General features: G+C 49.2%; 1 protein-coding gene across 2 annotated transcripts in view; it reads left to right on the forward strand.

The window, feature by feature from the left end:
* SLC30A10 (solute carrier family 30 member 10) overlaps positions 1-25,648 on the forward strand; it is a 37,479-nt gene extending 11,831 nt beyond the window's left edge. The window contains exons 1-4 of one of the 2 annotated variants that reach the window (XM_056110809.1): positions 11,671-12,626; positions 13,369-13,446; positions 19,182-19,421; positions 22,611-25,648. In XM_056110809.1, coding sequence (XP_055966784.1) covers positions 12,089-12,626; positions 13,369-13,446; positions 19,182-19,421; positions 22,611-23,098 — 1,344 coding nt within the window. In that variant the 5' untranslated portion in view covers positions 11,671-12,088 and the 3' untranslated portion in view covers positions 23,099-25,648. Of the gene's footprint in view, positions 1-11,670; positions 12,627-13,368; positions 13,447-19,181; positions 19,422-22,610 lie in introns of those variants that run through there. The other variant, XM_056110811.1, reaches the window with a different exon arrangement.
* The last annotated feature ends 2,346 nt before the right edge of the window (positions 25,649-27,994 follow it).

The following is a 27,994-nucleotide window of genomic DNA, read 5'->3' on the forward strand; positions in this document are numbered from 1 at the left end:
TGGCTGTCCATTAGACTCTAAAAGAAAGTTCTGGTGCCCACATACCGGAGCCATGCTTGTAGAAGCTCATGGTCGTTGGGATTCCATCTGGAGAAGGCGGGGAGACAGCTGACCTGCCCCATCTGGGACCTCCTGGTGATATCGGCTTGGTTTGGGGCCCGTAGAATTCTCCGGGTGTTGTGGTGGCCGCCGGCCAGGTTTCTTCACTTGGAAAATCCTTCTTTAAAGTGAATAAACAGACAGCAACCCCCATCCCCACTGCGCCTATTTTGTACCTATTGTACCTACTGCTGCAGATTTGTCCTGTTTGTCCCAGTTGTCGGGTGGCCCCGCCCCTTCACCCCAGCACCCCCAGGGGGCGCTCTTGCTCATGTTGGGACAAATGAGTCTAAGTGGCCGCTGGACAGTTGCTCTCCTCCATGCCCAGACGCGCCTCAGCCTCGATCCCCGTGTCTCCGAGGTTCTCCCCTGGGCGCCAGCGCAGCCATGTGCAATCCCTCTGACAATGGTGGCCCCGGCAGCGGCTGCTCCGCCTCTGCCACCTGAGACAGAGCATGCTCAGTGCTGCCCGTTCAATTGCTGCCCAATTGTCCCCTAGCTCTGGCTCCCTGGTCTCAGTGCCTCACCGTGGCCAACCTGGGGTCAAAATACCCATACAGCAAGACCTGTTGGGGCGGCGTGAGACCTCCCAGGACCTGGGCCTGCAGAGAGGGAGATGATTCGGGCCACCCCAGCTATGTCCTGGGCAGCCTGGCAGTGCTGGGGTTGGCCACAATCACGGCACGATAAGGAATTTTTAAAAAGAAGAACAGCACTGGGGGGTGGGGTGAAATACAATAATAATGAAAAAGAATGGGGGAACTCCCAAGCTCTGCTCAAGGGGCCAGGGCCGGGGCCCTTCCTCTCGACACTCAGCAGGGCTGTGTGAGCCGGACTGTTTAACGCTCGGGCAGGTGTGGTGCTGTTGGGGTGCTGAGTCGCTGGGGTGCTGGGGGCCCCCAGAGTCACACCCAGCAGGGGTCAGGGACCATGAGGCGTGCCGGGTGTCCACCTCCATGCCTGTGCTCCAGCCCTTTGAACTGTCTCTCGGACCCTGAGCAAATATTTTGCGAAGAGGTCACATTCATAGAACGTTTATAGCAGTGTATTATTACCATTCTTCCATTTTATTATTGGTGATTGGTGTTAATCTCTTACTGTGCCTCATTCATCAATGAAATCCTCATGTTTTTATATGCCCAGAACAAGAATACAGTCTGTATCAGGTCCAGTATGATGAGGTTTTATACATTCCCTGGGGGGGGGGGGGGTGTCTTCAATTGTGCCCCTCCTCTGGCAAGAGGAGATGACTATATTCTAAGAACTTAGTGACAGCAGTATAGAAACACCTGACGTTGGACACAGACGACATCGTTCCATCCCCAGCACTGCATATAGTCCCTAAGCTCTGTCCAGAGTGATCCCTGAGCACAGAACAGGAGTAAGCCCAGAGCACAGCTGGGTATGGCCCCAAAACTAAAACAAATAAATAAATAAGAAATAAAAGAAGAAAAACTTAAGTGGGGACAGGAAAAGAAAAACCCCAATTTAAACATAAATCCCTCCTACTATCAATTTAGTAAGTAAGTAAGTAAGTAAGTAAGTAAAGGCCCTCCCGTTGATCATCGATTTGCTCGAGCGGGCCCAGTAACGTCTCCATTGGAGACTTTGTTGTTACTGTGTTTGGCATATCGAATACATCACGGGGAGCATGCCAGGCTCTGGAGCGATAGCACAGCAGTAGGGCGTTTGCCTTACAAGCGGCCAACATGGCCGACCCGAGTTCGATTCCTCCGCCCCTCTCGGAGAGCCCGGCAAGCTACCGAGAGTATCTCGCCCACACGGCAGAGCCTGGCAAGCTCCCCATGACGTATTCGATATGCCAGACACAGTAACAACAAAATCTCCAATGGAGACGTTACTGGGCCCGCTCGAGCAAATCGACTATCAATTTATGAAGGGAAAATTGAAATGTAAAATTAAACATATTTGACTTATGAGTTAACTCATTGTGAGTTAGCTCAAGAAATCAGGCCCTCATTATTCTTGTAAAGACCCAGCCACAGACAGGGAGGGGACCACTGGCCCCAGAGCCCCCTCGGCATGCCGTTTTTCCGTGTGAGCTGGTCTGAGTGGTCCTTCCTGTCCAGGGTCCCTCTGGCCTTCTCCAGGCTGGGCCTGGATGTCCTGCCAAGGGCCTCCCACCCTCTTCGCAGAGTCAAGAAAATCCCACACCAAGACTCGGGGTTTATTCGCAGGCTTCATTTGCTGTGATTTGTTTTTCTTTCTGGGCAGCCGGCAAAGCCCTTGTTTTTGCTGTATCTCTTGGTTTCCACCCCGTCCCCACCTACATCACCGGTGGGCAGTGACTATTTGGAAGGCCATATGGGCCTCGGGGCACGAGGGGGCAGACACAGAGGCCCCCATTAGCCTGTATGGTGTGACTTGAGAAGGTGATAAGTGTCCAAATGGTCCCTGGCAGGACGGAGGTTCCTGTCCCCGCACTAAGCAATTTGGGATAAACATTGGAGCTGGGAAGTTTGGGCTCAGGCTTTGTCACCAGCTCTCACAGCAGCCCCCTGGGTTTGACCGTAGGCCCCCAACTGTGGTGACTCCCCCATGGCAGTGTTTTTCTTCAGTTCTCTTTTTGGAGTAAGCTTTTTGGAGGGGGTGGTGGTATACCTGGCAGCACTCAGGGCTTACCCTTGGCTCTGTGCTCAGCATCCTGGTGGGCTTAGGCGATCAGATTAGGTGCCAGGGATCGAACTTGGGTTGGACACGGGCAAGGCAAGCAAGCCCCTCATCCATGTAATCAGGCTTGATTACTGCATTTTCTTCTGTTTTCAGATAGCCATTTGGTTTTTCTTGATACCTCCGATATCTTTTTCTTATCTCTTTGTTGTTGTTGGGGTCCCATGCAGCATGTTGGCGTTACTTTCAGTTCCCTTCTTGGGGGTTGGTCACTCCTGGTGGTGCAGGCCCTACTGCACACACTCCAGCCTGGCCAGCTGTCGCTCTGGACCTGACTCTATTTCTGTCGGAGACTCTGTGCTACTGCTTCATGTGTGCCCAGACTCTGTCTGTGATGGTCTCAGACCACACTTGGAGATCATGTAGCCTGTGTTAGCGCTGGGCGACTCTTCAGACCCAGAGATCCTCAGGGCTGCTTGGCTTTAGCGAAAGTTTTCCAATTGCCTCCTGCACATCTGGGATCCTGTGAGACCAGAACTTCCTGATGTTTTCGGGGTGAGCCCAGTTGCTCTCCTGTGCCTGGGGATGTGAGTGCTGCTGGCCCTGACAGGTGGCAGAGGTCACCAAGCTGTTCTCTGAGAACCCCTTATAGCTGTGGCCAGGGGCACCTCAAGCCCCTGGACACCTTTATGAAAAGCAGCACACCCTGTTTGCTGCAGAGAAGTAAGGGGCCTTCTCTAAAGTCGAAGGCTTCATTCATTTTTCATTGATCTGCTTCTCTGGGCTGTCTTGCATATATGAGGCTCTGTGTTCAATCTTGTTCAGGCAAAACACCCAAGAAACCATATTGCCTGGTCGTTACTCATATTCTCCCACATTTTTCTTTCTTTATTGGGGGCTTAAGGGATGGCTTGGGTCACACCTGCTATTGCTCAGTTCCTGGCTCTGCACTCAGGGATGACTCCTGGTGGAGCTTGGGGAACCATATATAGTGCTGAGGATTGAATCAGCATCAGTCACGGGCAAGACAAGCCTTACCACTCCCTGTACTCTCACTCTCTCTGTCTGTCTCTACCCTCCCACCCCCACCCCCTGCCCAGCCCCTCTCCCTTCATTCCTTTGTGTAATGGAGTTAGTTTTGATTCTCTGCTTCCTGTGCTCAGTGTCTGATTTGGACCTGTGCCACTGTTCGGGCTCTTCTCCCTGGTGTGCTTTCCGGCGTTTCTGATGTTTGATTGTGAACTCATGCACTCAGGGAAGCTTTCTCGAGATATGTCCTTTAAGTTTTATATTAGTGGATCAGTTCATACTCTGGAGCTGTAACTCACAGAACTGTGGATAGCAATGCTGCAGGCAACAGGCTCTGCCACCTGCATCACTGAAGCATCCTGGGTCCCCCAGCAACACCCTCAGCCAATCCAGCGCCATAGGCCGACTCTCAAAGTCTGTTATTTTGGGCCATTGTTTACTCCTTAACTCCTTTACTATGGGAGAGACCACTGAGTCTCCTCCTGCTGACCCGCTTCTCTCACTAATGACCCCTCCAGTGCTCCCTACAGTTGGCAATCTGCAGGATCCCATATGCTCCCAGACCCGGGGAGTCACAGACCATCACTTCTTGCCTCACTCCCCTGTTCCCAGGCACTCACCTTGGTTCCAGATCTTGGCTATTGCAAATAGCCCTGCGGTGAGCACTGAAGTGTGTGTATCTTTTCAAATAAAAGTGTTTGAGCTTTGAGGGTAAATACCAAGTAATGGACTCTCTGGGTCACATGGCCTATCAGTCCTTTGTCTTGGGGACATCTCCATACTGTGTCCCATAGAGGCTGACATGGACACAGTCCCACATTTGGTGCCTGGGTGAGGGCTCCTTTCCCACAGTATTCCCTCCACAGCACTGATGGTTTCTACTTTTTAAATTTTTTTTTCTTTTTGGGTTACACCCAGCGATGGTCAGGGGTTACTCCTGGCTCTGCACTCAGAAATTACTCCTGGTGGAGCTCGGGGGACCATATGGGATGCTGGGAATCGAACCCGGGTCGGCTGTGTGCAAGGCAAATGCCCTACCTGCTGTACTATCGCTCTAGCCCCTTAAAATCATTTTATGTGACTTTACTGGTGGGAGGTGATATTTCATTGTGGTCTTGATTTGCATTTCTCAGGGATTTCTTTGGGTTATTCCCCAAACCATAAGTTTGCCACTAAAGATTGGTGTTTGCTCCATCCAGTGTCTGAGAGCAGCTCACGCCAGACTTGGGCTCAGAGCGATGTGACGCCTGGATCAACCTGGCCACCTAGACCCTCTCTGGAAATCTGACTGGGTTGCTGATACTTCATCTCTCACTCTCCTCCTCCTCCTCTTCAGATATTCTTTCCTTCCACTGGCTCGTTGTTTTCTGGATCGATATCTGTCCCTTCTCCCTCAAAGGTTTCCTTCTTATTATCACAGCGAGAGAAATGAAGTCAGTGTGTCCTGGGTCAACCACAAACACCCGTTGTCCAAACAATCCTTGTCTGCTCTCCATGCTCTAACTTGCTTCCTCAAAGGGCATTTTCCAGTGAAGCCCCACCCCTGCCTCAGACCCAGGGGCCTTTATCACACTTCTTCTCTTGATCCCCTCCTGGGGTCCCATCCCCCTAGGACCCATCCTGGCCTCCAAACTCAGCTTCCAACTCTCGACCTCTTCCCCCACACCCACAATAACTGTGTTGAGGTGCAGCTTATCTGATACCACCTCTCACGTCACAAGAGCAGAGCAAGGAACGGGAGGGCTGTGGAGCTTCCCCTCGGGGTCCCTGGAGGAGTAGGGGGAAGAGCAGAGGACGGTGGACCCCACCTCAACCAACAATTTTCGTCCGTCTACAGGTGGCTCTGTTCACTGCCCACTGTGCCCTGCGTGGTGACCTCAAGCTCAGTCCTGCTGGCCTCCTCGGGCCAGTGCCAGGAAGGGTCCCTTATACTGCTCGGATACGGCTCATGCTGGAGCTCTGAGCATGGAAGAAACCAGGCGCCTGCACTATGCCTGCTAGACATGGGGGCGCTGACAGGCCTTTGTGTCTCAGCGGCTTCCGGCAAGCTACCGAGAGTATCTTTTCTTTTTTAAATTAATTAATTAATTGGGCTGGAGCGATAGCACAGCGGTAAGGCGGTTGCCTTATAAGCGGCCAACATGGCCGACCCGAGTTCGATTCCTCCGCCCCTCTCGGAGAGCCTGGCAAGCAACCGAGAGTATCTCGCCCGCACAGCCGAGCCTGGCAAGCTCCCCGTGACGTATTCAATGTGCCAAACACAGTAACAACAAGTCTCATGATGGAGACGTTACTGGGCCCGCTCGGGCAAATCAATGAACAACGGGAAGACCGTGACCGTGAATAAATTAATTATATAAAGTTGTTCATGATTTATTACATTCAATATTCCAACATCAATCCTACCTCCATTGCACCTTTCAATACCCTTATTTCCAATTTCCCCTTTCACTCATCAAGCCCGCTTCTATAGCAGGCCCTGAATGATTTCAGAGTCTTTTTAAAAAATACATTAATGCCAGTGGCTCACACTTGAATGCGGCTTGATGAACACAAGTTGCAGCACCGCTGTCAATGTGTTAAATTTGCTTGTAAGTGGAAGTCATGTTGCATTTTACCACTGCCTAAATTTCCAGTGCACAGACCCTGAGGCTCCCTCTGAAGGGCCATTTCTCTCCTTGGTTGCAGTTGTCCCTTTTTTTTCTTTTTCTTTTTGGATCACACCCAGCAATGCTCAGCGTTACTCCTGGCGGTGCACGGGGGACCATATGGAATGCTGGGAATCAAAACCAGGTCGGCCGCATTCAAGGCCCTACCCACTGTACAATTGCTCCAGCCCTGCAGTTGTCCCTCTTAATCCTGATGCTCACCTGCTCAGAACCTGATTGAAGACCAGAACAAGCTCCTGCCCTAGCGACCCCTGCCGCTAACAGGCAGCACTGTCCTGCAGCCTCCAAGGATTTATTTGGTTCCCAGACCCCCAACCTAATGCCCTCCTTAAGAATTTTTAGATGTGTGTGTTTCCTGATGTTTTTCTGCACTTCCCTAGCTTTGGAACCCTGCTCTCTTCCTCCATCATGATCACAGTCTTCCTGTTCTCTATCTCTGTCTCTCGTCCCAGAACCCTCTTTGCACAGTAGGACTGAAGCTCAGCATACAAACCAGTCTGAAAAACTCTTCAGAGGGTTGGAGAGGTAGAGTAACGGGCAGGGAACGTGCCTTGCATGTGCCCACCTGGGTTCTATCCCTGGCGCTCCATACAGTCCCTGGAGTGATTCCTGAGTGCAGAGCCAGGAGAAACTCCAAAGTAAACAAACCCACTTGAGGCTGGAGCCGCAGTAGGGGTGAAGGAGCCAACCGGGTTTGATCCCACCTCGCCCCCAACATCGCTTGCCCCCCCTGAACAGGCAGTGTGCAGACTTGGAGTCCCTGGACATCACTAGGGTGGTCCTCTTTTTTCTCTCTTTCTTCCACTTGCTTTTTGTTCTTCCTTTCATCTCCTCTGTCCCCTCTGGGCTGGAGCACCTTGAGAGTAGGGTTCCTTCCCAGACATGTCCTGCCACGTCCTGAACCAAGACCAGTGCCAGAGTATAGCAAATGTTCCACAAAGCTTTGTAGCTGCTCCTGGCTCTCACTGGTCCTTCTGTGGCTCGTGAGTCCCTTAGGATCACTGCACATTGGCCCCAGAGACTTGCAAGCATTAAGGCTCGGTTTATCCAAAGCCTTTTACCCTTCTTGTGTTCCACCACTGACTCTATCTCCACTCAGGGCTCTCAACTCTCCTGCCCAGAGACGGCATTGAAGGAGGTGGCTTGTCCCTTCACCCTGGATGCTAACACCCAATGACCAGTCACAAAAGCTGCCCTGCAGCAAGAGTCAGAGACACATGCCAAGGCCAAGCCCTCAGGTAGCCAAAGCAGTGAGGTTGTTATTGTTTCTGACAGTTTCCTTCTGGACTGGCATCTTGTTCTAAGATGCAATGTGTGTCTGGAAGTTTCTGCGGCTCTGACCATGGATAACCACCACAGGCAGCTGCCATAGAAAAAAGGGACCCACTTGTTTGAAGTAGGAATGTGGTGTCTCAAGTGAGAGGTTCATTCTCTTCCCCAAAGAGAACATTGTCTATTGTCAGGAAGAACTAAAATGAAAGTCACAGGGGCAGCGTGATAGGCAGCGTGTAGGGTGCTTGTCATGCATGCAGCTGGTCAAGGTTCAAGCCCTGACACCCCATAGGGCTCCCTGAAAACACCAGGAGTTATCCCTGAGCACTGAGCCAGGAGCAAACCCTGAGCACACCTGGTTGTGGCCCCCAAACCAGAAAGAACATACAAATAAAATAATTTTTTAAAAAATAAAAATAAATAAAACCATGCTATTTCAACTTCTAAAAAACAGCAGCATATTCATTTCTGGGACCAACACCAAAGTGGAAAAAGCACTTCCCATGTCAGTAGAGCTGCTCACTGGACACCAGAGTCTGCATCAATAGAAAGAGAATTTTAAAAAATCAGTTCAAGGTGCTGGAGAGCTAATATAAGGGTTAAGCACTTGCTTTGCATGCAAGGGACACTGTCACCATATGTGATCCCTGAGCACTGCCGGGTGTGGCCCAATCCCACCCCTCAAAAAATTTCTTTCAGAAGAGGTCAGGGATGTGGCTGAGAGGTACTTGATCATTGTATAACTGAAACAGAAACACAAAAATTTGTAAGTCTACCTCATGGTGTTTCACTAATAAAAATTTTTTAAAATTTAAAAAATTTAAAAAAAAAACCCAAAACAAAAAACAATTGCCTTTCTCCTGCAAAGGCTTGGATTGGATCCCTCGCAGTGCAAAGAAACAGTAGGATTCGCCCTGAATACAATGGAGCACCATGCAGCATGTCAGGGGCAGAGAGATGGCCCTGTGGGCTGAGGGCATGTTTCACCCGGGTCTGATCCCCAGTACCCCATGAATCCTGAGCATAGAGCTCAGAATAGGTCCCCAGGACCACAGGCTGTGACCCCAAACCAAACCACTAATCCTTTCATTGGTTTATAACAAAGGGAAGTGTAGAAAGGGATGAGTGAGGACCTCGAGCTATTTTGTTTCTGTGGTGTAGGGGTCAAATTGTGGTGTAGGGGCCAAACATATACCCCTAACACAGTCCCGCGCCGGCCCAGGAGGGTGAGGTGGGACAGGGAAGATGGTTCTCCATCTTCTTCCTTATAGAAGTCTCCACCTTCTTCCTTACAGATGTAATGATTTGGGGGCAAGTGACTTAAAATTGCTGGGTTTGGGGGCCTTGTCTCTGCGAGTCCTTTATACTCAGGTTCTAAACTGCTTAGCCCTCAGTGGGACAGAGTTGGGCTTGGATTCTGTGCAGCTCCTAGTCAGTGTTTCTTGGGCCACACCCGTTCAGGGTTAGGTCCTGGCTCTGTGCCCAGGGATCTGTCCTGAGGGACTGGAGGGGACCATATGTGGTGCTACAGATCAAACTTGCCATATAGGCAAGTGCCTTACCTGCTGGACTCTCTCTTGTGCCCCTCAAACAGGCCATTTATATACTCTCTGGAGTATAGACAGACCACTTGGAGGTCCCTTATGTACTCCTCTTGAGGTGGACTACACTTGCCTATGCTCAGAGCTTACTTCCGGCTCTGTGCTCAGGGATCAGTCGTGATGGTGCTTGGGGGGTCATATGGGGTGCCGGGATCAAGCCTGGATTGACTGCATGTCAGGCAAATGCCCTCCTTACCCACTGTCCTGTGGCTCAGACCCCAGCACAGTTATCTCAAGTATACGGGTGGCCCCTCGGCCCTCCTGACAGCCAGGGCTAGCTGAGGGGTGCACAGACCCTCGCAGCCACAACCACACCCCTGTACCCCCCTTCCCCCAGCCCTGGGATTGTGACCTTATCCTTATCTGTCTCAGGCCGGGAGAATGACTAGTGACTGGGTGCAGGTGATATTTTTATGCTGAACTCGGGGTTTTCTTGCTGCCAAGAAGGACACAGGCATGCAATAGGCAGGGAAAGGCTGCCTTTCCAAGGCGACTCTTGAAGGCCTGACTGGGACCCCTCAGCTTGGCTCCCTGTGCCTGGGATGGGTCCGGGCCGGATGTGGGGACAGCGCTGCTCTGACCTCTCACCTCGCCTTAGTCATGTCACCTGTGCTCGGGTGTCCTACTGCTCCCTACGTGTTGTGAGGCCAGGCCCGGGAGCAGCTGCCACGGGCCTGACGCCGCACGGACCTCAGCACCAGGCCCTGCCCTCAGCGCAGGCTGGGCCTCTCCGCCCACACCCACACACCTCCAGTCACTTTTTTTTTTTCAAATGAGCAGTGAACTCTTTTGGAGGCTTTCCCAGGTGCCAGCTGCTGCCTGCTCTCTGGCCACCTCGCCTCGTCTAACCCTCCCAACCCTGCCAGGAGACTCTCAAGCCGTGCCTGGGCCCCAGCAGGGCAGAGGGGCCTGAGTTTGGAACTTGCAGAGTCTCCTGACTCTTTTTTGGCAGTGCTCAAGGACCATTCCTGGTGGTGCTTGGGGATCATAGGTGGTGCCAGTGATCCATCCTGAGCTAGATGCATGCAAGGCTCCCTGCCCACTTACTGCTTTTAAACAGTATGTTCATAGATGTGGATAGATGAAGTTACGGGTCTCTCTGGAGTGATCCTTGAGCACTGCCAGTAAGAGTCAGGAGCCTCTGCAAATCCCAAACTCAGGCCCCTCTGCCCTGCTGGAACCTGGGCATGCCTGGAGAACCTCTGGCTCGGTTGGGAGGGTTAGGCAGGGCGAGGTGGCAGGTAGTGGGGTGGGGGGGTGGAAAGCTTGGCAGGCTCCCTAGTTTGGAGGCTCCTCTATGGTAAATGGTGCCCCTCGTTAGGGGCATGTTGATCGCTGTTCATGACCCAGACCTCTCAGGTGACCAGGAGGTTGTGTGGTATTTTCCCAGGTGAGCCAAGGGTCTGCAGTGGTCATGCTCCTGCAGAATCCTGGGGCTGTTTGGGGCATGACACTTTTCCAGTTCACTTTCAGGCTGGAGGCACTCTGCTTTTCAGGACTGCTCATAGCTGGGAGGAAGGAAGAGTGGAGATCCTCAGACTTCACCTTTTGCTCTGTGTGTTTTTTGAGGGGTGGGGTGGGGAAGGCCTCAGCTAGTAAAATAAACCAAAAGAGAACCCCAGACACAGCTCTCAGCGGTTGACTCTCTGCCGTCCTCCCTGAACTGGAAAAACCCTCTTTCCCCTAGCCCCTCCGGGACCCCCATTTCTGATACCAAACAGAGCCCCTCCTTCCTGCCAGCTCCATCCATCCGACTCTTCTGGTTGTGGCCACAGCAGTGACGTTGGCAGGCTGGTGCTGAGTGTGCTAGGGACTGGTCACGCTGCTTCAGCGTGAGCTCAGAAGCCCGTGTCAGGTGCTGGGGACTGAACCAGGGGCCTGGAAAGCACACGCCTTCCATCTCACAAGATTTCACCAGCCTCAGGAAAGGCTGCAGGGGCATGAAGTCTTCCTGCGGGCACATTGAAGTCATGTCCAGACCCAAAGCGAAGCACGCAGGGGACTTGCTAAAAGCACATGTGCCGGGCTGGAGCTATAGGTAGGGCTTTTGCCTCGCGCGCAGCCAACCAGAGTTTGATTCCCAGCATCCCATATAGTCCCCTGAGCCACGCCAGGAGTAATTCCTAAGTGCATGAGCCAGGAGTAACCCTGTGCATCGCCGGGTATGACCCGAAAAGCAAAAAAAAGCACAGGTGCCCTGCTTCCAGAGGGTCCCTGGGGAGGAAGGGTTCCGCATGGGGAGCGCGCAGGGCCAAGGCTGTGCCCCCCGATGGCCGAGAGCGTCAGGATGCAGCGGCCGGGGAGCGGGCCCTCGAGCTGAGCACGGTGGGCCCCGGGACAGTGCCGGGCCGGCCCGCTGCCTCGGGCACGTAGGCGCCGGCGGCCACGTCCAGCCCCGCGCACACGCCCCGCCGGCGGGCAGCCTCTTATCTCTGGGGTCAACAGTCAGGGCGCCGGGGCTCCGAGGAATGCTTCAGATCCCGGGGCGCAGCCCGCGTCCGCCGCAGGGTGGCCGCGGGGCGTGGCAGGCCGGGCGCCCCCGCCTCTCCGCAGCGCCTCCGATCCGGCCCCAGAGCCCGACCTCGGCCTCCTGGCGCGCGGCCAAGCGCGGGCGCGGGGCGCGGGAGGAGCCGGGGCGGCGGGAGGCCGGGCAGGGCCCTGCGGGTAGATACGGGCCCGCGGCGGCCGCTCGGCGCAGTCGGGCAGCGGGCGAGCGGGGGCGCGGCGCGGGCGCCGTCTAAGCCGGGGAGGCGGCGGCGCGGGACGCGCGTCCCCACGGGCGGCGACATGGGGCGCTACTCGGGCAAGACGTGCCGCCTGCTCTTCATGCTGGTGCTCACTGTGGCCTTCTTCGTGGCCGAGCTGGTGTCGGGCTACGTGGGCAACTCCATCGCGCTGCTGTCCGACTCGTTCAACATGCTGTCCGACCTGATCTCGCTGTGCGTGGGGCTGGGCGCGGGCTACGTGGCCCGGCGGCCCGCGGGGGGCGGCGGCGCCTCCTACGGTTACGCGCGCGCCGAGGTGGTGGGCGCGCTGAGCAACGCCGTGTTCCTGGGCGCGCTCTGCTTCACCATCTTCGTGGAGGCCGTGCTGCGCCTGGCGCGGCCCGAGCGCATCGACGACCCCGAGCTGGTGCTCATCGTGGGCGCGCTGGGCCTGGCGGTCAACGTGGTGGGGCTGCTCATCTTCCAGGACTGCGGCGCCTGTCTCGCCGGCTGCGCCCCGCGCCGCCGCCGCCACCCGCGCCGCGCGCCGGGGGACCCCTCGGGGGCGCGCGCCGCCGCCAAGGACGAGAACGGCGCGACGGTGTTCGCCAACGTAGCAGGTGCCTTTCGGATGCAGCCTCCGTCCCCGCGCCCGCCTCCTCCTCTTCCTCGCCGGCTCTGGGTTGTGAAGGAGCCACGCCGTGTGGGGGAGGGGCAGCGACTTCTGCTGGGCTGCTCCTCTTCTGTTCGCGCGCGGTCCCCCAGCTCTCTTTCTCCTCTTGCATCGCCCCGGGGGTCCCCCTTTCTTTCACTGTGTTTCCTTTCGCCCTAGTCTCTCTGCGTAGGAATGCGGTTTCCTTGGAAACCGATTATTATTACTGCTGATACTGTTCGGATGCAGCTAACAAGAACAAGGACGCTGGCCCCTCGGCCTTTCCAGACTGTCTTCTGCGCTCGCCCCCCCCCCCCCCCGGCCCTCTTGCCCCCCGCCGCCTCCCTCCCGCCTATTCTGCGGTCCCCTGGTGTTAAGGTTTTGGGTTTTGGGGCGCGTGCGTGCGTGAGTGTGTGTGTGCGTGTGTTCTTCCCTATCTCTCTTTTGGGTCATGACTTGAACTCTGAATGAAATCTAAAACTGGGTCATTAGCTTTATCTTAAGGCCAAAATGCATGATCTTGGGGCTCTCTCTCTCTCTCTCTCTCTCTCTCTCTCTCTCTCTCTCTCTCTCTCTCGTGAGCGAGTGTGTGTACTGTCAGAGAAGCAAGGGGGTATTAATAAGAAAAGAATAGACCTTTTTTTTGAGTCCTTTGGTTCTTTTTGTTTGTAGAACTTATACACAACACAAGGTTTCTTCTTTGAATGCAGGTGACTCCCTGAACACCCAGAGTGAGCCAGAAGAGACCTTGCAAAAGGAGAAAAAGTCGGATGCCCTGAATATCCGAGGTAGGAGGGACCTGCGGTGGGGGCAAGAAACCATTTCAAGGGCTGGTGCTGGGCTTTGCCACTGTGTTTACCTGTCAGAGTGTGTTGGAAAGGAAGCGGGCAGCAGGGCGCACTCTGACCCCGGGCTCTTGCTTCATCCTGCATTGATTAGGACGCACACATTCGTTGCTAATGATTGATCCTTGCCTCTGCTTCGGCCCGTGCACGCTCGGTGCACCTGGCCAGGGCAGTGGCCGTCGCTGCGTTTGCGCATGCGTGGGAATCACTCGCAGGCTGGCAGCATGACCCGCTGGAACAGAACTTTGAGAAGCTGGGGAGAGCGGGGGGGGTAGGGGGGGTGGCAGACTCAGAAACTCTGGATGTTTCTGCCTGGATGTTTCTGCCTGGAACGTGCTCTATGGGGGAGGGGGGTCTTTCCTTCCACTTCCAGGCCCAAACTGGGGTTCTGGCGAGACATGTGGGCCGGAGGACGAGCAGTCTTATGCTCAAAGTCATGAGTAAGGGTTCAAAGGTTATCTGGGGAATCCAGCGAACCCTCCTCTCCCTCCCCAGGTATCAGGGGAACTCCAGCAAGTCACCCCAGGATTAGCTGAGAGTTTTGATGACTAGTTGCAGCCCTTCCCCTTGAGATGGTTTGGGCCAAGCCTGTAATGGGCTGAGATGGAAAGAAAAATGAACCCCGGAGAATGCCCCATGCTGGAGAGTCTCATGTCTGATCTGCAAAGTGACCCTTGAAATGGACCCTCAGACTAAAGCAGAAAAGAATGATAGCAGTTCTTATATGTTGTCTTATAAGTTTTTATTGAGCTCATTTGAGTGAGTTCAAATGCACTGGGAGGTTTTCTGAAGAGCTTGGCAACTCACCATTTTTTTTTTTTTTGGAAAGAGAGAACCAGTCATAGGAATAAGTTATATTGTAGGTTTTTAAGACATTCACTGTCATGGTGTTTTAGTGTTTCCAAGCACTCATTACTAATTTATATGATACAGAACTTAGGAAGGAAGATATGGGGTTGAAAGAAGTAAATAACAATCCAGAGGTTGTCCAAATAATTTTCTGTGGTCTTGTTTTGGGATCTGTAGCATAAGGGAAGTTGTATGATCTTGCTTATTTTATTGCAAAGCTTCTGGGTAGAATGTAGCATCACTTCATGGAATCTTGATAAAAATGGTAAAGAAAAAAATTTAAGTTTAGCAATCAAAAAAATTAGGTTTAGCATTCAAAAATAGCATTGCTGGACCTGGCAGTGCCTTGTGGGCCCCAAGCATAGACACATGTGCTTCTGCTTCTGATGGAAAACGCCCCAGGATGTGTTCACCAGGACGAAACCACTCCTCTTTGGGTTGGGACAGGGAGAACATGACAGGATTCCATCTCCAGACATTAATGGAATGAAGTTTTCAGCCTTTTTAAAAATGAAAAAATAATTTGAGTCATAAATTAATTTAGCAGATTATTTTTAGCATTTAGCCAATTAATAGGAATTGAATGAGATACTAGAGAAACTTATAATCACTCATGATAGGTGTTGCTTTTTTCATGAAGTGTTTATTTCAGTGTGCAGACACCAAGTACATGCTTAACTGTGGCTTATGGCAAGAAGTTTGAAAGGTACTTTATGTAAAGGATAGGCACCAATTATGAGGTCTCACAAAAGGAAACTGGAATTTTGGAACTTATAGGAGCAGCCTATAAGGGTTTTTTTTGGCAGCCTATAAGGTTTTTTTGGGGGGAGGAGTGTTTGTGTTGTTTTTGGTTCACATTCAGAGACTCTGGGGAGTTACTTCTGGCTCTGTACTCAGGGATCACTCCTGGTGGGGCTTGGGGAACCACATAGGATGCTGCGGACTGAATCTAGGTTGGGAAGCTGTATATACCTGTTGTACTCTTGCTCTTGCCAAGGATGCTACATATATGAAGAAGAGCTTAATTTTTCTCCAGCCTCACTACCCAAATTACATTCCCTCCCTCCTTAATGCTTTCCTGTTTTATGATCTGAGATAAGTCACAAAGCTGCACTGTGACTCAGTTTTCCTTAATTGTCGAATGGAGAAGGTAGCCACCACAGTAATCCTTAAGATAACCAAAATGCCCATAGCATTCTTAAAAAAAACTGGCATCTACATGTTAGCTAGGACATAGTGTTCGTCTCAACGCAGTGAAAACGAAGTTAAGAGGATTTACAAAATATTTGGTCTTCATTTTTCTTTTTTAAATTATGAACTTGATGAAACATTTTTAAAAGCGAAGTGCCATTGGCTTAGGGAATTCTGTTTCATGTGTACAGCATGGTACTTTGACATTCAATGAACTGCCTTTTGCTCCCCACCAAAATTGTGGTTCCCAACCATCCCCCTATGATTGAACCCCCAAAAGTGTGCTTCCTAATGTCACCCTATGATCAAACCCCTGACCCGCTGGTACCCACCATGTTATTCTCCTAATCGGAGCATTTGTCTTTATTTTCTGTCTGGGATGCTCAGACTCTCTGTTACATTTTCTTTGTGGCTCAAGCCAGGAACTGTGTATTAAAAAAGCTCTTTTTGGGCTGAGACTGGGGGCCAGAGATGGGGGCCCAGAACTAGAATAGGGGCTACTGAGTGTAGTTACTGAATCAGGGTTCTGTTGTCTTATATAAACACTGCATCAGAAGGAGATATGGGTATTTTTTTTATTGCAGAACTTTTATTTTTGGGGAGTTTGGGTAGCATTGTCATGACGACATTCAGTGTAGTACAAAATAGTATTTTTGGGTGATGTGCTCCAGAACCCCCAAATGTTGCTGAGAGGAAGAAGAACACATAGAGAATAGAGAACACATGGAACATATAGAGAACACCGAAGAACACAACAAAGAACAGAGAGACCAGTGGGCCACTTAGTGGTAGAGAGGAGGGAATCAGTCAATATCCCGTAGTATGATCGATCCCACTGAGCGAGCCAGTGGGATACAGGGAGACACAAAACCGATTCCCATCAGCCACTGCCTGCCGGGTTGGTGTTTTGGGGTCACCTGCGTGCAGGTGAAGCACCTAGAGCTCTGGTTCAGATGCAGAATCAGGAGCATCAGGAGAGCTGAGAGGGGCACTGGGGAGTCCCCACTTTCCCACAAAGTGCCTGAGGTTGGTGGTCTGCAGACCCACCTTTAGTGGCTGGAGGATGACATGGATTTGGTGAAAGGAATAATTTTAATAAAAATCTTGCTGGCAGGACATTCACTGCATCCCCCAGATTTCAGTATTGGTCTCCCTGCCAGGTCCACACTCAGTTCGGCTGTGGGGTATATCGTCTCTGGAGCCCTTAGGGACAGTTCACCCAGTGAAACATATCCACTGTTTGGTTTGGTTTGGGTTTGGGTTTTTTGGTCACACCTGGTGGTACTTAGGGCTTATTCCTGGCTCTGAGCTCAGGGACCACTCCTGGTGGGGCTCAGAGCCCATATGGGGTACTGGGTTGGCTGCGTCCAAGGTAAGCCCCCCTACCGACTGTACTGTGTATTTACTAAAGAATAAAATACGAAGGGGCCACATGCGGCTCTCTCTCTCCGACGCTTGTGTTTGGTAGTCTCACGCCGCTTCCCTCAACCTGGGGAGGTTGATGGCGATGGGCAGGTGAAGGGAGGAATGAGGGCCAGGCTGGTTGGTCTCAGTTGCAGTTTATTCCATGCCCATCTCCATTCTCCTCTGATTCTCCTCCTGCTTCTTCCTCCCCCATGCTACTTCATTCTCCTTCTTGCTCTGGAGTCTCTAGCCCCCTCTTATAGCCTAGTTAAATCCCCAAGCATGAGGGGTTGGGGCTTACACATAGGTGTGGTCACAATCAGTAGGGGTAGCCTTTCCCTCCGGGGAAGCTGCTTCTAGGACAGATTCTCATTTAGCAGGACGACCCTCCCAAGAGTGGAATCCCATGGGTGTGTTTCTCCTCTCCTTGTCCAACAAACATATAAACATTCATAATATTAATCATTTGTATGGACACAGTAAGAGATGCATTAAGCTTACAGAATTGCTTTCCTGGGGTCATCTCGATCTCAGACTATAGTGCTCAGGCCAGATTAGTCTTTCCTAACTCTAGCCAGGTCCTAATCTTGTTATTTTTGGATCATGACAGCATTTGTCCTTGACTATGCTCTCAACTTATAGTTGAACATTGTGGCGCCTTGGCCTGGCCCATTTCTATGCCAGGGTAACTCAAAGCTTGCCGTTGGCCCATTCAGTCCCTCATCAGGACCCTGCTTTTGGGGCGCTAGGAACTAAGGGAAACTGAGGCTTAAGTTGAGGAAGGAGATGCCCCGGAGTGAGGATTGTTTGGAGACAATTCACTCTCAAGTTACAAAAGCATAATATTAACTATCTTCTTTTGTCCATGCAAAAAGGACATTGCTTTAAACTAAACTACTCAAAAAATATAAGGAGAGGAGAAAGGCAATATTTCACTCAGACATATAAAATCATAGATTTCTGAGGAATCTGACCTTATAAGTAACAGAGTCTGATTAGGGGGAAAAGATGGTAGACCGATTGGGGAAGAGAGCATGGAGATACAAATAAATACAGTGGAATGAAGTGCCTCAGGAGCATTGTGATAAATCTGAGCTCCCCATGGCAAGGGAAACAGGACATACCAACGTTATCCTAAAATGTTTAGAGCTGGATTCCAATAAACACAGAGGAATGGAGGTGCTTCAGGAGCACTGTGATGAGTATCACCCAATAAACCTAAGCTCCCTGTAGCAAGGGAGAAAAGACAAACCAGTGTTATCCTACACTGTACCATCTCTGCAGCCCGACAGAAGGAGTTTAATTTGATGGAACTTGTGGATTTTTATGCAGTCCCAATCTTGAGAACTTCTTAAACCAAATTCACTTTAGCTTGATTGGAGGTTACTTGAGAAGACACCTTGGAAGGGAAAATGGGTCCAGGAAAAGAAGACAACCAAAAGTGTTTCCCTTTCTTTTAGCGGGGGGGAATTTTGGAGTCACACCCAGCAGTGCTCAGGGGCTACTCTCTCCAAGCTCTGTGCTCACTCCTAGTGTTGCTCTGGGAGTCTTGTGTGGTGCTGGGATTGAATTAGCATCAACTGTATGCAAGGCAATTGCCTTAAACTCCTGTACTGTCTTTCCAGCCCTGAGCTTGCTCTCATCAAGATGTTTCCAATGGGGCTGGGGGTGTGGCTCAATAGCAGGGTGCTTATCCAATAGGTATAAAGTTTCAGCTTTGGCACTCCTCTCCTGTCACACAATCTGCAAAAAATAAACAAACATCAAAAATAATTCAGAGAGGCCATAGTACAGTGGGTAAGGTGCTTGCCTTGCACATGACTGGCCCATGTTTAACCCTGGCATCCCATAAGGTCTTTCCAGTCTGCCAGGAGTAATTCCTGAGTATGGAACCAGGAGTAACCCCCGAGTATCACTGGGTATGGCCCCCAAAACAAAAATAAAATAACTCATAGCACAGAGGCACCCACATACTGTGTGTGGTCTAATTGGTGTCCCCCGAAGTGTGGAGCAATGCTCAGTCTGCTTCCTAGTGGGCGAGGAGGGGCAGTGGCTCAGAATCTTCCTGGCCTGTCCTTCTCCCTGTGTCCCCAGGGCCCAGGACTGGGGTCCTGAATGCTGTTGGATTTCCTGTTTGCCAGGCATTTCTATTCAGCCACTCCCTGGGCTGGCAGGGCTGGCGGAGGGTCCCTGCTCTCATGCAGAATGCTCAGTGATCTGCTTCCTTCTGGCAGGGGTGCTCCTGCATGTGATGGGGGATGCCCTGGGGTCAGTGGTAGTGGTGGTCACTGCCGTCATCTTCTACGTGCTGCCCTTGAGGAAAGAGGACCCGTGTAACTGGCAGTGCTACATCGACCCGAGCCTGACAATCATCATGGTCATCATCATCTTGTCCTCAGCCTTCCCCCTCATCAAGGAGACAGCTGCAATCCTGCTGCAGATGGTCCCCAAAGGTGTCAGCATGGAAGCACTGAGTAAGTTGGTCCCCCACCCTGTCTGCTGGGGCACCTATCACCTTGTTTTGTGGCCTGGGATAATAACTCAACTCCAGGAACCCAAGCTCCTCTGGGGGCAAATATTTTAGACTATTTTGTGTGGGCCAAGCTCTAATTCATGGGTTGTTGCCTTTCATATATGTGTCTACATATATTGAGGGGCTCCCACGGTGTTCAGGAGATCCAGGGGCCCCATGGGTGATTGCCCTGCAATGCTGGCGATGCAGGGTTGCCGGAAAGTGTGTGGTGGTCTCTAGTGCTTCCACTTGATGGTGCTTGGGGGGCCCTTGTCATGCTGGGAATTGAACTTGGGACAAGCTCATGCCAGGTATGCACCCGAGCCACTGTACTGTCTTCCAGTCCCTCAGAGGTGTATTTTAATTCAAGAAAGGCCACTGCTGGGCCACACACCTCATCTTGATTCCCCTTCCTCTGAAACTTTGAATCATCCACATTTTGGTCCCTACTCGAGGGGTCCTGCAGGTGACCTGCCTCCTCTGCCCTGTTTAGGATTCGACTGGTTCCTACCCTCCTTCATGAACAAAATCTTTTCTTTGCTCAGGCCCAACAGAGGCCAATCTATCCCACTCAGAGTGATATACACCTGAGGACTGAGTTCTTTAGAGACTTTTAGCATTGTTAAATGGCAGTGACCCAGATGTTGGTGAGCAGCTGAATGGGGTAACTTTATTTCCAGCATTTGTAAATGGAGATTACAGGGCTCTTTTTGAGTTTTCTTCTTGAGGGGCCACATCCTGCACGTGGTGGTAGGCTATGTGGTGCCACAGATGGAACTCAGGGTTTTACAGCTGTATCTTGCATTTCCATTCAGCCATTCCCTGGGCTGGCAGGCCTGGGTTTGACCTGGCACCACATATGGTCCCCTGAGCTCCACCAGGAGCAATCCCTGGAGCCCAGAACCGAGAATAGGCCCCAAGTGTGTTCCCCCTACCCTGAAATTTAAAAAAAAATTGAGAAGTATAATAATAGAAAACGTTTGGGTGAGGAGGGTGCCAGAGATTGAAGCGGGGGCTGGGGGGAGGGGGGATATGAGCTCCACCTCTGAGCGAAATCTCGAGGCCTCTAGCAATGCTCTCAGAGGTGCTTGGTAACCTGTTAGGTATTGTTCCAGTGCTTCACCCGTTGTTCAGCTTAGTTCTTCATTAATCCTTAGCTACAACCTTATCATCATTCCTAAATTAAGATTAAGAAATCAGGCACCAGGGTTTAAGTAAATTGCTCAAGGTCAGTACAGATAGTGAATGAATGGCCTGGGATTCAAAGTCGAGCTGGCTTCTGGGTCTTTGCTCAAATCCCTTTTTAGTACTTTTTGCTAAACACACACATTTTTTTTTTTTTTACGGTTCACTTATTACTTATTCTTTTTTTTTTTTTATTTATCTTTTTTTTTATTAGTGAAACATCATCAAGTATACTTATAGACTCACAAATTTTTGTGCTTGGGTTTCAGTTATACAATGATCAAGTACCCATCCCTCCACCAGTGCCCATCCTCCCCCACCACGGGTCCTATCATCCCTCCGACCCCCCATCCTCCCCCCTCCCCCCCCCCCCCGTCCCACCCTGCCGCTGTGGCAGGGCATTCCTCCCTGTTCTCTCTCTCTTCTTTTGGGTACTGTGTTTTGCCAGAGAGGCATTGAGTGGCAGTCATGTTTGGTCTATAGACTACTTTTAGCATGTCTCTCCCACCCTGGGAGGGTCTTCACAACACCCTTTATTTGGTGCTCTCTTCTCTATCTGAGCTTCCTTCTCACCTAGCACATGTGGCTGGCCTTCAAGTCATGGAGCAAAATTCCTGGTACTAATCTGAGCCCTTCCTGGGTGTTAGTCTCCCGTTTTAAACACACACATTTTAAAAAGTTTGGCAAGTACACAAAAACCTAAGGTGAGGAAATAGAACTATCTCATAATCACAACACCATAATCTTCATTGAGTGTGTGAGTGTGTACTGATGTTATGGGGGGGAAAAAAAGAGTGAGAAAAGGAAAAGGCAAGGGAAAGGAGTTCTATCATGTGTAATAATATTAGCTGTTTGCTTAGTTTTTATCACTTGAAAATCACTTATACATCTTTTCTTATCTCTGAAAATATTCAACTCTTGTGTGGGTGGATTATATTTTTATTGAACTATTTTCCTTTTTTCCTTATTAGTGCATAAGTGTAGTTAAATCTTGTCCCACTAAGTAGTTGGCTATTTCCTTGAGGTTAAATGTCTAGAACTGAAATTGTTGGCAAAGGCTTTTATTTGTTTGGTTAAAAAATTTTTTAACTTTTAAGTTGATGTAAAACATTATATAGGTTTCAGATGTATGGCATTATAAATCAGTCTGTTTATGCTCATGCATATGCATTATGTTTGCCACCCAAAGTCTAGTTTCCACCCTTCACCCTATTTTTGATTTACTCTTAACCCTATTTTGATTCACATTGCAAAATATCCTTTCCCCCCATTATTTTTGGTGGTGTCAAAATATTGAACCCAGGTCTCATGCATGCAAAAACGAATCACATAGGCCTCTTAAGTGTTTTCAGTTAGAAAAACGTATACGTACGGAAGGTGTGGCTTCCAGCGACAGTCCATTCCCGTGTCCCTTCCATGTTCCCTGCACCACCACGGACTTCTTGTTGGCACACATTTTTCAGAATTTCTATTTTATTCATTCATCTATTTAATTTGGGAGTTCAGGGCCACACCTAGCAGTGCTCAGAGCTTACTCCTGGCTCTGTGCTCAGGGATCACTCCTGGCAGTGCTTGGGGGACTCTCAGCACTACCAGGTCTTAGAAGGAGGTCAGCCACGTGCAGGGCAAATGCTTCACCCTGTGCTGTCTCTTCACAGCTCTGGAATTGTAATTTTTTAAAAAAATAATGTAGAAGTACTGCTATTTGTTCAGCCATTGATTAAGCTGATTGAATTAGGCATGAACTCCACTGGAACTGCAATTTTTAATGGGCTGAGTGAGTACATCAGATAGAAGAAAGAATGGGAAAATGACTCAGAAAGATGAGTGTGGTTCTTCTGGTTACTCTAAATACTTGGTATCATTTTCATGAGAGGTGCAAAGGGCTGCTGCCCTCTCCCTCTGTACACCCCCTATTTCTGGTTTCTGTAACGGCACTCACCTTGCCTCCTCCTCTCCATTTCAGCGAGCAAGCTCTTGACTGTGCCTGGAGTTAGCAGCGTCCATGAAATGCACATCTGGGAACTAATAGGTGGCAAGATCATCGCTACTCTGCACATCAAGTACCACAAGGACAGGGGCTATCAGGACGCCAGTAAGAAAATTCGAGAAATCTTCCACCAGGCGGGAATCCACAATGTGACCATCCAGTTTGAACAGGTGGACGGGAAGGAGCCATCGGAACGGGACTCCCAGGCCCTCTGCAGCTCACCCTGCATCTCAGGGGCCTGCAGGAAGCATCTGTGCTGTCCCCCCAGGGCTCTGCCGCTGACCCATGTCAATGGCTGTGCTGAGCACAATGGCTGTCCCCGGCTTAGCCCCTACCCTGATGCATGCCTTGGGAGTCGAGAAGCCACGGAAGTGGCAATTGACGTGGATGGCGTGAGTGATGGTGGACAGGCAGTGACAAAAACTCAGGAAGGCCAGAATTATGTCAACAGCACCTATTTCTAAACTGGGCCACGTGGGCAGACTATATAGACAGGCCCTTTGGTACAATCATGTCCGAGCTGGTGCAAAGGGCTGCCTGGGTGCAGGCCGATCCCAACCACACTGTGCATGGTCCGTGTTCAGTGAGGGGCCGGCCGGGTGCGAGGCAGAGCAGCCGTGGCAATCCTGATGTGAACAATCCTCCTCGCATCAGCCTGGAAGTTTCAAGCTGCTCTTCGTCACTTTTGCTTGGAACCATCATCTTCTGAGTGTGCTAATCTCTTTATCAGGGACTGTGGCTTTGACCACAGCTCTCACAGTAGTTATGTTTGAAACTGATTAAAACTGCTTAGCTGGCCGCCAGGTGAGGACGCTCATGGGCTGATGCACTGCAGCTGTTTCTTCAGAATCAGAAAGACAATTGCTCTTCTCCCCCGAAATTCTCCTGGAGGATCATCTATGAGGAATGTTAGGGAGCCCTGTCACTACGGAAATGTCGTCTTTGAGTTGTTTTGGAATAAATATAAAATGAATTATCTCCAGAGGTATAAACGGTTCAGAGAATGTCAGTGGAAGGAGATTTGATTGTAGGGGAAGAGGGTAGGAAGAAATGTTTTGGTGTTACCAATTTATTTGCTGAGGTGGAGAGCAAATGAACATGTACTTCCATATGTGGCCATAGCAATGAGTTTTAGAGTGTTTAAATGTTTAAATATATGAAACGCATCTCCCTCCCACTTGGAAGTGTGGGCTGTCTCTGATCCCTTACCTAGAACACTCATACTCTGAAATTGTCTGTAGGGACAGCTCATAAGGGACTGTTCTCATCCATTGCTTCCTCCATTACGATTGTCCAAATTTCCTTTGAGTCTTTATGCGACCACGTGGATCTAAGGGGAATTTTACTAGGAAAAAAAATGAATATTACTGGGGGAGAAGAAGGCATTAGTTGAGTATTACTTCCTGCCAGTTCTTTCATTAGACATATTTTAAAATATTTTTTATAGCTGCCAACTGGTACCTTGATGGAGGAGGCTCTGTTCAAGTGAGAAATGAGAATGAGTTTAATTGCTCCCTTGAATGTCTTGAGGGCACTTTCTTCTTCTGTCTTTGACCATCAATTATCATCAAGTTCAAATAAATTGATTGGTGTCTGATTTGAAGCCATCATCAATCTGTATGGGTATTGGAGAAGCATCTATGCATGAAATGAATTGATCACGCAGCAAGCAGCCAATCCAAACAGTCTCAAATCGTGATGAAAATGGGCGTACCTCACCCTAGAACTGGAATCTTCTTTGCTGGGTTGTAAAATTGACTGAAAAAAGTTCATCTTTTCAATTCTGGGCACTGAGTGGGTCCACAAACCATGATCAGAAGTGCTGGGTTAATCATGAGAAAAAGCTCTCACAGTTTTTTTTTTTCCTGCATGAGAATGTGTCAATTTGAAATTCTATGGCTGCAATAAGTTACTGTGATTGGTAGGGCAGGAATTGTTTTGTGTATCTGAATTGATATTGGCCATGATTTAGGCTAACAGAAAAATCCCTAAATAATTTTCATTACTGGTTCTTATTGAGTTCTTATTGAGTTAGTTGTAGATACATCATAACTAAAAGGAGGTAAAGTATAAGTCAACATTTTAATACTTGTTATTAGAAATCTAAAAGGAAACTCTCACAAAACAGAGGATTTCTCTATGAAATGCACCATATGGATCAAATTCCCTTACATAAATGGGACCTATGAAGCCCTGAGCAGAGCCAAAGAGAGATTTGTTTCTCACTTTCAAACAGAAACGGCTAATTTGATTTTACATCATGCTGCTTTTATTGACGGGGAAAACAGCAATTTTACAGTTTTTGTGCAGTTGGCTAAAAGAATGCATGCTAGTTTACATCTGAATAATGCCTTTAATTAATCTCCAGAGTATTTTCCTTGAAAGGAAAGGACACTTAATTCCAATATAATTAAATCTAACCTTGGAAAAGCATCTTCATGGACCCTTTTATGAACATAAAAAAATTCTGGAGTAGAGTTCATAGGAAATCTTATGTTTCAAAGACATTTATGCTAAGAGTTCTTAATAATGTTTCGGCAGTGGACAAAGTACAATACTTTCGTTTTAGTTTAGTTAGGGTCTTTGGTTGTCACGTCTGAAGCCTACCAGAAGGTGATTTTACTGATGTCTACTCTCTTTTGTGGTACATTTCAGTTCCCTTGAGGAAATATGCGTTTCTCTTTTTGCTCTTTGAATCAGGTCTGCTGGTAGTTGGTGCTCATGAACTGTAGATTTAACTTTTTTTTTTCTTTTTTGATTTTGGGGACACACCTAGCTATGTTCAGAGCTCACTCCTGGCTCTGTGCTCAGGGATTCACTCTTGGTGGTGTTTACAGGGCATTATGGGGTGTCAGGGATCAAACCCAGTTCGGCTGCATGCAACTGACCATCTGTCCTATATCTCTGAACCCTGAACTGTAGATTTAAACAGCTCTTGGTCTCTGAGATTTAAAACATTCTGCCCCTTAATTAGGGCTCCTGTGTGCTTAGAACATTCCAGAGAATTTCCTCAACCCCCCCCCCCCCCCATTCTGTTTTTTTTTTTTGTCCATTTACATTTTTATTACTATTTTGTTTCATTAAGATAACAGTAATATATGCCTGTCCCTTTTAAAAAAGAACAGAAAATCATTGACCAGAAGTCTCAGGTATCTTCTGTGTGTGGTAGACCAGCTGTTGTATGGGCTAAGAGGGCGCCATGGAGCAGCCTTCCGGCTTCCTCTCCCTGTTCTGCAGCGCCCCCTCCAGGGAATATGGGGTTTCTGCTGTGGCCCAGTTTCCAACTCTGTTTTGGAAAACAGAAATATTGACTTTTTTTTATGCTATACAGCCAGTAGTCTCCACAGTGAGAAGGAAGACATGTATTGATTGTCCTATTTATTTATCAACAAAATTGAGAGATACCACTTCATGAAGAATTTTTAAAACGCTCTATATGTAGTTACTCTTATTATTATTTTGTTCTTATCTGGCCAGATGCTGGTGTGGGCCATCCAATTTGAAATAATTTTTTTCTTTTGTTTTTTGAGTTACACCCAATGATGCTCAGAAATTACTCCTGGAGGTGCTTGGGGGACCATAAGGGATGCTGGAAATTGAACCCGGATCAGCCACTTACAAGGCAAACGCTGTGCTATCACTCCGGCCCATTGAAATAATTTCTTAAAAAGTTCTCCATAAGTAGTTACTATTATTATTCTTTGCTTTCAGCTGGCCAAATGCTAGTGCGGGGGGGGGGCAGCCTGGACCACCAAAGTCCAAGAGGAATGGGTAATTTAAATATCAGAGAAAACTGAAGAAGATGGAATAAAATAAGGCAACTGCTCTGTGAGCTAGTAGAAGTCTTTGTTATGACTTTTTGAATCTTGACATTGAATATTTTAAACGGAATTATTTTTTGGTTTTGGGGGAGCTCTTTTGTGCATTGCCCTGGTCTCTACCCACCAATGTCCGTGGACATCCTCACAAACAATACCAGAAATGTCCTCAGAGTTGTCTCCTAGGGGACCAGTTGCCCCAGTTCTGAATTGGCTTCACTGAGGGCTGGCAAGGAGGCTGAGAGCTGCCCTTTCCAACACAATAATCCTTATAATGGAATCATCCAATCCCACACAATTCAGTCCTAAATGTATGTAAGGGGAGATTGACTCTTTCTACAAATTGCAATTGTCTCTACACTAGAAATTTAAATATTTATTCATTTTGATTATTAATTTTTTTGTTTTGGGGCCACACCCACTGTTGTTCAGGGCTTCCTTCTGACTCTGTCCTTCCTGGTAGTCATTGGGGAGCCATATGTGGTGCCAGGGACAAGTCAGGGTCAGCTGCAGGCAAGGCAAGCCCCTTAGCCCTGTACTATATACTATACTATAACCCTGTACTATAACTCTATTTCCCAAATTCAAACATTTAAAGAAAATAATTGGGGTGGGGTGGTGGGAAGGTAGTGTCCTTACAAATCTGATTCCCCTGATGGGTCTTTCTGATAGTGAATGAAATAAAGAAAAAAGCCAGCATTTTCTCTCACTATTCTGGGATGAAGAATTCGATTCTTCAACTCATGAATACCCTTAATATGATGAAGCCACTGTGGAGACTGGATAATGTGGTACCAGGTGAGGTACTTCTCCTTTAGTATTTAAACTGGTGGCTCTTGTTATTGATTCTTGACCAGTAGTAGCTCATCTTTTATATTATGGGTAAATTCATTTTTAAAAAGTCCCTTTTTAAAAAGGCCAACTTACTCCTCAGTCAAATCACACTCATTTCCCCCCAAGATGTCAAAATACATTTATTTCTCACTTTTAAATGATCGTGCCCTTAAATGCATTTTCATATTCTTGCAATGGAAGACTGACAAAAAGAAAAGAAACCTACTTAGATGAGGGGACACATCAGCTGGTTAGAGTTTAAGTGGAGCTAGAGTAAGGGCCAGCAAGTATCTGCCTGACCCACAGCTATCCTTCAACAGATCAGTCCCCCTGGTGCTTCTCAGCATATTTGCATGACAACCCATATTGATTGCCACCTCTTGGAAATCAAAACGAATGAGAAGCCAGCAGCTTATATCCTCTGGTTACTTACCATTCATCACTGTCCCTGAAGGTTGTCCATGGATGCAGGCATCAGCTGAGGTTGAATGGGGCTTCTCTCTCTGCAGGTGTTCCATTCTGAACTTTCCTGTTTATGTGACACTTTCCTGGAATGTCGCTAGATGCATCAGTGCTCTCCTATTAGTTCCCGACCAGGCCCAAGACCCTGAACCAGCTCAGACTTCTCAGGGATTTTCCCAGGAGAGGGACCTCTCTCCAGAGCTCTAAAGGTTATGTTACAGTATTGTGGAGTTTTGTTGCTTAAAG

This window comes from Sorex fumeus, unplaced genomic scaffold, assembly GCF_029834395.1.
Source record: "Sorex fumeus unplaced genomic scaffold, SorFum_2.1 ptg000010l, whole genome shotgun sequence".
In the NCBI taxonomy this organism is placed as follows: domain Eukaryota; kingdom Metazoa; phylum Chordata; class Mammalia; order Eulipotyphla; family Soricidae; genus Sorex; species Sorex fumeus.